Source organism: Melospiza georgiana, chromosome 2, assembly GCF_028018845.1.
Source record: "Melospiza georgiana isolate bMelGeo1 chromosome 2, bMelGeo1.pri, whole genome shotgun sequence".
NCBI lineage: Eukaryota > Metazoa > Chordata > Aves > Passeriformes > Passerellidae > Melospiza > Melospiza georgiana.
This window is the reverse complement of record NC_080431.1, coordinates 22,111,551-22,121,381: the sequence shown is the minus strand read 5'-3', so window position 1 is coordinate 22,121,381 and position 9,831 is coordinate 22,111,551. Positions and strand designations below refer to the sequence as shown.

The window sequence follows — 9,831 nt, the reverse complement described above, 5'->3', positions numbered from 1 at the left end:
AGACAGAGGAATGGAGATGCAAGTGGCAAATCAATGTAGATTTCCAAACCCAAAATGAGTGAAAGCTTCCCAAGCTCCTGACAAGTGCTTTTCTCTGATTCAGGATACGTCCCTTCTTAAAATATTGAAGCAGTTGTCCCTTCTTGAAATAGCAACCAGGCACAGACAACTCACTGCAGGCATGCTCTTCAGAAATAGCTAAACCCCCCATTTCCATGGTGTTTCAGGGAATTTCCTCACACAATCTGATGCATGCAAGATACAAATCTCATCATTTGTATTTACAATTTTCAATGAATTTATGCCAGGTTTTCTCTTTATAAATGTCTTTGCTTGTACTTTAGTTACAGAACAAGCCCAAACAACCTAGCTTTTAACATAATAAAATAGTAACATTCTATACAGCCTATTTTATTTTGGTTAATAGAATTATATGTGAGATACTGACTCTTTTATCCTGCAGAAATGGTAAACAAAGCAGGAATTTCTAAAGACAGGAATTAGTGCTAGGTTTTATATTCAATAAATATACATTTTTAATTAAACACCATAGACACAAAGCAGCATTAACACAGAGTCATTCATTTATACTGTAGCTTCCAGATAATTTACCATGATTACCTCAGGTAGGTCTTCAGCTTTACTGACAACAGAAATATACAAGAAATACATAAAATCAAGCCACGAGTACTTCACCTTTATCATCTGAAGATTTATTCAAATAATCCAAATCAAATCACATGACAACTTAAAATAATTGCATTGCCGGCCCAGTTTTGCATTTTGTCTTAAAAAAAGAAAGCTCTTTAGTATAAGAGAATGAAAACAGTGTTTCTTAAACTTTATCAAAAAGTGAGAATGGCATATCATATAGAATGCTACAGCCAGGATGCTTTTCTCTGAAGATTTGAAGTTCATTGGAGGCAGAGAAATATAATTTCATCTTTTTGAGTAAGAAATGTTTCCTTTCCAACTTGAAGATCCAACTTAGTACATGATATAATAATTTTCTCTTCCTAAATTATCTGGATGTGCTGAAAATTAGAAAAGAAACATGGAAATGTTTTGACTGTAAGAATTGTAAATCATTTGTTTCTCCCTTCATTGAACAAAAAAAGTCTTCTCTACTCTTAGTTGCTGAACCTGAGCTATTTTATAGATATCCAGCCTTATTTTACATCAAATAAACCCAACAAGAGGAAGCACACATTGGGGTTCATCATAGGGTGGCAAAGGTCTGGCAGAAGGGCATATCCCCTTTGAATACATCATTCACACTTTATTTGTTTTGAAAATGAATAGAAGGGCTCACAGCTGACACACAGTCTCAGCCTCTCCCCTGATGGGGACTGCTTTTTCATGCTGAAATTCTGGCTTTCTTAAAGTCAGCAGAAGTTTTGACACTGAATTCAAGCAGGGTCATGTTTTTGCTCTCATTTTTTGATCATTTTAGTTAATGATTTCACTTGATCTCTGTATCCTGGCTTATACAGACCTCTCAGATGAACACTTACCATTCCTACAAGTCAAGTAGTTAACTATGTGCTATTTTTTCTCCCTTTTTAACAAACCAAAGTGTTTGATTTGCTCTCTGGCAACAGAGCTAGGAATAGCATACCCTCAGTTTCTTCGTGCCCAGGTTTGCAGTATATTGTATGTTACAAGGTGTGGAATTGGATTAAAAGCTGCAGCACAGTGCTCTGCAGATGAACCCACTGCAGGTGTGCTGCTTAATAGGATTTTAATTTGGTAACAAGTGAAAAAAAAAGCAGAAGCCTAGAATGAGATTTTCTAGATGAAAAAAAAAAGCTATTCATGCTGAGAGAAAGCAACTGCAAGCTCTGTGATAAGGAATAAAGATCTGGCCAATTCTCTCTGAACTGCACTTTTATAGATTATGGCTTATTTAGAGCATCTCTGTTCCTGCCACTAGTTTCATCAATTTTAAGTTCATACTATGTGTGTTTGGCTCTATAGCGTTTCATCTGCCACACTTCCCTGCTAAGCCAGTGTGTACAAATCTTCTACTATCTTGCCCCCTGCCCTCTGCATTTTTTTTTCATATAAAACCAATATTTTCCTCAGGAGATGCCACCAACCTGGAATGTATTCTGTTTTCAAGAGTATTAACTCTATTTATTAATTCTATGTATTAATTATTTAAACTATATTTAAAGATAAGATTCATAAATGGACTGCACTGTTCATAATAAATGGGAAAAGATGGTGTCCCTGCTGAGGAGTCTAATTTATATTCAGCATCAACTAGGAATGGAAGACTAGAAACAGATGGAGAAGGAAGAGGAAGAATAAAGGTGACAACTAAAAGATCAGGAAGGGATCTGCTAAGCCACACATATTGGTGCTGCTGATATCAGGGTAAGATTGGGAGATTCTTTTCTGATTCATGTTACCAGTCTTCCCTCATATTTTTCCAGGGTTTTGTAGCAAGACCAAGTGGTTAGCACTGATTTCAATGAGCTGAGTGGGGAGGTGTGATGAACAGATTTTTTTTTTTTCCACAGCATAACAGGCTGTAGAGAAGGCATAGAAATGCCTTGTGGAGCAAGATTAAAAACCACGGAGGTTGGGTGATGCTGGCAATGGATGGAGTGGAGGATGGGAACTGATGAAAAGCTCTGGGTTACAGAAACCTGCCAAGCCCGCCTAAGGTGAAGGAATTAAAAGCAAAAATTATGAAATAAACCTGAGCAATATGTCAGGCAGCAGAAATGTGGTCCAGGAAACAGCAGTGTGGCTGGTGGATGCTGCTATGGCTGCTGAGATACCCAACAGAATGGGGCATCTGTGCCCAAAGGGGGATTAGGCAAGAGCAGGGACAGATGGTTCCTGGGAAGCATAATGATGACTTTTAGTGGTCAAAAGTCACAGAACAAAAATCCTCATGCAATGGAAATCTAGTCAGAGGAACTACAGAGATGACAATACAAACAAAGCAGTGGGTGACAGAGATGGTTTTGGCAGCTGTGTTTTTCAGCAACCTGTGGCATCAGTGTGGATATACAAAAGAAAGAATCTGCAATGGTCAAGGTGGGAGCAGCACTCATCTGAAGAACATGAGCAGGCAAAAGTGCTCATTCACTCTCTCACAGCTCCTGAGCCCTTTTGAGCTGCAGGTTCACATTTTCCAACTCCATCACAAACTGTAAACACTTCAACCACAACATAACAAGTGCTTGCTAGAATATCTTTTTCATCCCAGTGATTAGCATCTTGCACATGGACTGGTAGAATCCATCATTTGTTGGGTTATTTGATGCCTAAACTCCTACACTTTCTTAGTCATTCACTGTGTCCTTCCCTCATGCACACCTTCTCCCAAGTCCTCATACTCCTCATTTCACATTTTACACTCTTCCCCTCTTATTCTGAAAGGGATGATTCCTCATCCCTCTCTCTAATCAGCCTTGCTCTGTTCTTGTGATCAGGTACAAAAAATTCAAAACTGGTACATATTTATAAGTACATCACTTCCACAGACCAAAGCTGGGTCAAGCCCTTGTCTGATGACTCCTGCAAAAAGCATTGCAATGGGCATGGGACATACAAAAAGTAGCACAGTGAAGAGAAGAGCACAGGACATGGGCAGATATTGAATAAAATTTCTAGTGGTTCATTTCCTCATTTCTGGCCATCACTGATTTAGAGCTCTCTTGCAAATTGTCAGCACCCAGCACAGTTTACATTTTTATATAAAGGTAATATGGCAGGATGGGTCTTTATTTTACAATTAGAAAAATAACAAAAGCTGACAAACACACCCATCACGTGTATAAATCATTCTTGGTTTGTCCTCTGTGTGACTGCTTTCTCTCCTCCAATTTTCTTTGCTGGACTAGTCTTAGCATACTTTAAAAAAATTAGGGTCCCTTACAGGGCCTTATAATTAATAAAGATGTTTTTAAAACAGTCAATTTCCACTCCTGTGCTAGTGAATGGAAACTGACTACCACTTGGGAATAACTATAGTAGTGCCACCCAAAAAACCTAGTTTTCTCTGTGAGTCTTGGTGCCATTAACATTTTTCTTTCAGTTTTCTGGAAAACACAATGTTCTCTGAGACATGAGACAAGTGCTCTTACTGCATGGAAGAGAAATATGAAAAGAGCTGAATGTCTAATTCATCACTTGCATTAACCACAGAGGCTTGATCCATATTCCCATGTGTTCTTGTATTTAGCCTTGTATTCTAGAAGACTTAGAGTTTATCTTGTTTTCTACCTGTATGTCACACCTTATGCTAGTGAGTTTGGAGCAGTGGACTGACTGCAAGAAAATCAAGAGCAGAAGGGTCTCAAGGATTTCATATTTCTGAAGATATTTCATATCTTTTGATAAAAGTAACGATAATTGGAGGGAAGAGAGCCTCTCAGTGCTTCCAAAAGTGAGGAAAGACCACACTGTGCCCTCTCATTTTTGATTGATAAATATATGCAGTCTGTTTGTCAGCTAGCCCATGGCCTGCTCCCAACCCACCAGAACAGCACTGCTCTTCCTTAGACAACACTTGGGGAATCAGAAGGAGCTCCTGATGTCTGCTGGAAACCTAAGGAAAGAACCAGGAACCTATGGTGCTGAGGAGGTGGGTGATGTTGAGATTACAATCCATTGGTATCACTGTGGGATGGGAGCAGGATGTGGAGGATGCTTTGTGAGTTGAGGTTTCCATGACATTGGACACAGCTCCATGCAAACCTGGATTTCATTAGTTCTACTTTACATGCAGAAAATACCCCAATCAGCCACACACCTCCCAATCTGTCCTAATTTGCCCAATTTATAACATTTTCCCCATCATTTTCTTTTAAGTTAATGTTAATTTCACCTTGCTGACAGTGGCTGTGTTCACCAAACAACTCAGAACTCTGGAAAGCATTGCTTAATGCAAAGTTATTCTGGTTCTGCATCACAAGAGCTGTCTGTGGAGCGCTGGCTTGAGGTTCCTCCTCAGCAAAACAGGCTGAGAGATGGCTGGGCTCATAAACACACAGAACAGGGACCTCATTTTGCTTTGCAACCAAGGCATTTCCTTCTTCCTTCTCCTCTTCTATATAGGACTGGAAAATGTGAGCCGCAAAATCAACAAGTAGCATATTCAACAAAAGCCAGGATCCTAGGTTTAAAGAAAAACAAAGATAATTATGACAACCTCTGCATTTGCATATCTTTATGATGTGTTCTTTTTTGAAGGGCTTCATTATAGTAATAGGCAGACAAAGTAATGGACTAGCACTCATCAAACAGTACTTACAAAATTATGTACTTCCAAATATCCCAGAAAAATAAGCACCACTGCTATTTTTAAACAGCAGTTTAAAATATATGCAAAATGTTTTTCCCTTATTTAACTAGAGACGAAAGTTGTGTTCATTCACTTTCCTGTTCAAGTTCCTCCTCCCCACTCACTTCTACAACAAGGCTTATCAATAACCACATATTATCCCCATTCTCCCCTCAGACAGATAAATCATTCCACCTTTTCCCAAGTGAAACCTCCTACAGACATCTGTGTGTGTATATCTATGACATTAAATGGCCCACCTTGCAGCTTGGACCATAGGTGATAAAAGGCCAGAAGGACTCACTGAGGCCATTGACTTTTGAATCATACCTTGGTTGAAAGCCCTTACAGTAAAAACTAGATCTTCCATGCCATAAATCTGCATAAGAATTCATCAAGCTCTGCATCCCACAAACTAGTTTATATAGACATTAACAAGGAGAGATCACAATTTATATTAATGACCACAGTTTACAGATCCTTAAAAATGAAAAATATTCTTTTGATGTTATATGTGTCTAAGAAGCTGCTGCTTTTGCTGTTCATCCTTTTGAGGATCCTTAAGCTAGGAAAGTAGGAGGAAGTGCTTGTTTACCTATGGAACAAGGAAAGGGATTTTTATAGTTAGAGTTGAAACGATATTGATTTTTTAATAGTAGTTCAAGAATGTTTCTAACAGTCTTACAGGTGTTTTCAATATATTCTCTAAGAGTAAGCATGAAGCCAAAGCTACCACTCCAGTTGTCTTTTGGGATAATCCAGAGGAACACAGTTCTCAAGAGGAACCAAGCTGAAGCAATTTGTTGCAGAAGAGGAATACACAGCTCACTACTCACTCCCCATGGCTTGGAAGTGCATCCTTGAATGCCTTGGAAGGCAGCAGAGGTGTGTGAGCTGACATGAAACGCTGTGAGGGAGGCGTGTAGAGACACATTTTCTGGAAAGGAGACGGAGCTGAAGGAGCTGTAGAGCTCCCATTAGCCCTGGATGCTCCAGCACACCTGCTCCCTGCTGCCCTACAGCAGGGATAACTGCAGGGCTCCTCTGATCTCACCTGGGCACCCCCAAGTGGGGCTGGGCTGGAAAAGGGTGAAAGCCAATCCCAAATTGAGAGGTGTGAAGATGCCAGTGTATTATGTCTGCTGCATGTGGCAAGCTAGAAGGCAAGAGGTCAAGTCAGAAGCAAGATTTGTTTTGGTTACTGGATTAACATGACACACATTTTCCCAGGTAATTGTGTTTCTTCAGTGTGTATGCTACATAGTTCATATTTTGAAGAAATGCTGAGATTAAAGACATTTCTGGAAAGCAATGTTCCCAAGTACAGAACTTTTACACCAGATGGCTTGTTAACAGAACTGCTTCAGCCTGTCTGCTAAAACTCAGTGTCCTAAAGGAATAGAAACATGCAAAAAAAAAAAAAAAAAAAAAAAATAAAAAAAAAAAGGGACATTGATAGATCAAATACACCATCTTAAGGAGCAAAGAAAGATAATAATGGCCACATTATTGAAGTATCACAGCAAAATATTAAAAAATATTTTTAACTCTCTCATATTTGAAATAAATGCAATTTTACTGTTATTGTAGTAGGAAAACTGTCATAAAATGGGTAAAAATGTAATTTTTAATTAGTTTAACGAAGCCTCAGCAGACCAAGAGATGTGCTCCATCCATTGAATCCCATCCATCAACACAACTGCAGAACAGGGAGGCAATTCATTAAACTCTTCTTATGGTGGAAAGAGGGAAGAGGATTTCATCATCATGGGGGATTTCAATAAACATTATACTTCCAGTGCAGTTCTTGGAATGCATTCTCAGTTTATTCATTGCCAAAAATACTGCATATGACATTGGAGAGTTTTGTGCAGAACTCCTCTGGAGAGAGAGAAAGGATTGATTGTTTTACCCTTACTGTAATGCAGCAGCTGAGGGACGAGGGACCCTACTGTGTTATGTTCCCTGCAGACACAGAACAAAACTCTGATCCTGCTCCAGACAGTTTACAAGCAAACAGAAGGCAAAAGGCAGCAGCTTGATGCAGAAGAAGAGTGTGTTCATACATGCACAAGCACAGGCATTAATGGGGTAAGAATACTGAAGAACACAAAAGGCAGCAACTTTGATATACCCCTTTGTTACATATTTTTAGCAAACACATGAAAGCATGGTTTTCAAGGGGCATTTCAAAGAAAATAATGAGGTTTTCTTTGGCTATTTGTATGAAGCTGCATCCAACAGATGAGTTAAAAATATGAAGTTGCTCCTTTGAAAATCTAAAAGGCATTTAATACAGTTTGGGATTAGATGCAACTCACAGGAGACAATACATTTCTGCAGAAGTGGCACCTTTGCAAGGTGTTACAAGTGAAAAGAAAGGCAGTTAGGGTAGAGATTGGACTGATTTAAGACATTTGTATCACTTCAAGCCTCTTGGAGTGAACACAACTGCACAGCTCCTTCCCTTCTCCCACCTTGCACTGGTGTATGATGGATTTGATGTTTGACAGCTCAGAGTCCTAAGTGCCTTAGAGCCCTAAGATGGAAAGAAAAACCACCCAGCTAATTTTCAGTCAGTTTTTTAGGCTATTTTCAGGCTACTTTTCAGTCAGTTCAATACCTTCAGCAGGTGTGCTGCTGGCTAGACAAGAACTTATGTCAGTGTAAGACATTAAGTAAGAGGAGCATATATCTGTTGTCAGAGGAACTAGCTGCTTTTTTGGCAACTAGTTATTGCAGTGTTTCTGCTCTGGCTGTATTATACACAAAGAACCTGGGGAGCTCAGAGCTATCACTTGAGATGTCTGGGATGCTTATGGTTTGGAATATTAGTGGCCCCAGATCTCCATCAAACCATTTTGCTGTGGTGTGCACCTCTTTTATGGAGGGAAAGCAGAGGCTCTCACCTCAGGCTGCTGTTCCCTGTTTCCCCACAAAGTACAACTTCTGCCAAAAGAGGGAGTCCTGGCTTTCCTGCCATCTACAGCTTCATGCTCCTACTCTCCTCTCTTATGCTCATCCTAGAGTTTTGCCCACAGAGCTGGTTTGGTCAAAACGTGGTAATCATTTCAATTCCCTGACTTCTCTAGCCACATCACCAGGAAAATGGTGATGAAAGGGAAGGAGTAGGAGAAGAGATGCCTCTATTAAATGTTGTGTGCATTTATATCAGTTAAAATCATAGAATCACAGAAGTGCAGAGCAGTTTGGACTGGCAGAGACCTTAAAGACCATCTAGTGCCAACCCCCACCATGCAGTTTCCAAAGGTTGCTCAAAGCCCCATCCAACCTGACCTTGAACACATCCAGTGATGGGGCATCCACAGCTTCTCTGGGCAACGTGTTCTGATGCCTCACCACCCTCACTGTAGAGAATTCCTTCCTAATATCCGGTCCATACCTGCTCTCTTTCAGTTTAAAGCCATTCCCCATTGTCCTGTCATTACATCACCAGCCCTCATTGCCCCCTTTAGGTACTTTTGGATCTGTTGCCTCTGCCATCTCAGGTCAAAATGGGGCATATCAAATTAGAGTCACAAAGATCCTATTTACCAAAACTGTCTGTCCTGTTGATAGTCAGAATCTTGCCTACATTGCTCAGTAGGAGGTTCCATTTCAACATGAAATCTGATGCCTGCTCTTTAAATGCCTCTTTACTCTTGCTTGGCTGCAGATAAAGAAAAAAATTGGTTTATGATAAAGTTGGTTAAAGGAATTCCCTTCTGTGTGTCAGACCATTTTCCCTGTACAAACTGCATACAAAGGTGAAAAAAGCAACAAGCATTTTTTTCTATTAGAATCCTAAAATGTCTTAGGTTGAAAGACATCTTTGGATATTACCTATTCTGATGTCCAAAGCATGGCCAGCTTAGTTCAGGCCTTGTCCAGCCAAGTTCTGAATATCTACTGGATAAAGATTCCACAGACTTTCCAGGTAACCCCTTCATATGCTTAATTATTCTAAGGGTAATTTTTTTTTCATTGTATCTATTGGAAATTTTCTTTGCTGCAACTTGTGTCTATTGCCTTATGGCCTATAACTATGAACCCTCAGAAAGAGTCCCACTCCATCTTCTCTATACCATCCCATCATGTAGTTGAGGCTTATGTAAGATGGAGGCACTACAGAATTGCAAAGTACTAGTCTTCATTTAAAAAGAAAAAAATAAGAGTAAATAATTAAGCCAAGGGAACACAGCTTACTCTGCTTCTTCAGAAGGGAGAAAACAACCCCAAACTCTAAGTACCACCCAAACCCAAGTTAATGTTATGGTAACCAACCAAATGCAGCAGTACCAACACAGTGACACAAATTGTGAGTCAGTGAAGGTAGAGGGGTGGTAGAATTGGTAATCTATTGAAAGGTGCATATGTGAGGATGGTCATACTTGAATCTTTCACAAGAGCTAGAGACTTTCTGCTAGAAGTTCTTAGTACTTGCTAAAAGTCAACAGCTTGGTGAAACAAGGATCTAAGGAACCATGAAATGTTCTTCATTTATACCAACATATTACTTCTGAATTTTG

At 39.6% G+C, this 9,831-nt stretch overlaps 1 protein-coding gene across 1 annotated transcript in view; it reads right to left on the bottom strand.

The window, feature by feature from the left end:
- Positions 1 to 777: 777 nt before the first annotated feature.
- The window catches only part of RFX8 (regulatory factor X8), a 31,471-nt gene continuing 22,417 nt past the window's right edge, over positions 778 to 9,831 (bottom strand). The window contains exons 14-16 of the mRNA XM_058018701.1: positions 8,858 to 8,972; positions 4,847 to 5,134; positions 778 to 1,034 (exon numbers count right to left, since the gene is read on the bottom strand). Coding sequence (XP_057874684.1) covers positions 988 to 1,034; positions 4,847 to 5,134; positions 8,858 to 8,972 — 450 coding nt within the window. The 3' untranslated portion in view covers positions 778 to 987. The remainder of the gene's footprint in view (positions 1,035 to 4,846; positions 5,135 to 8,857; positions 8,973 to 9,831) is intronic.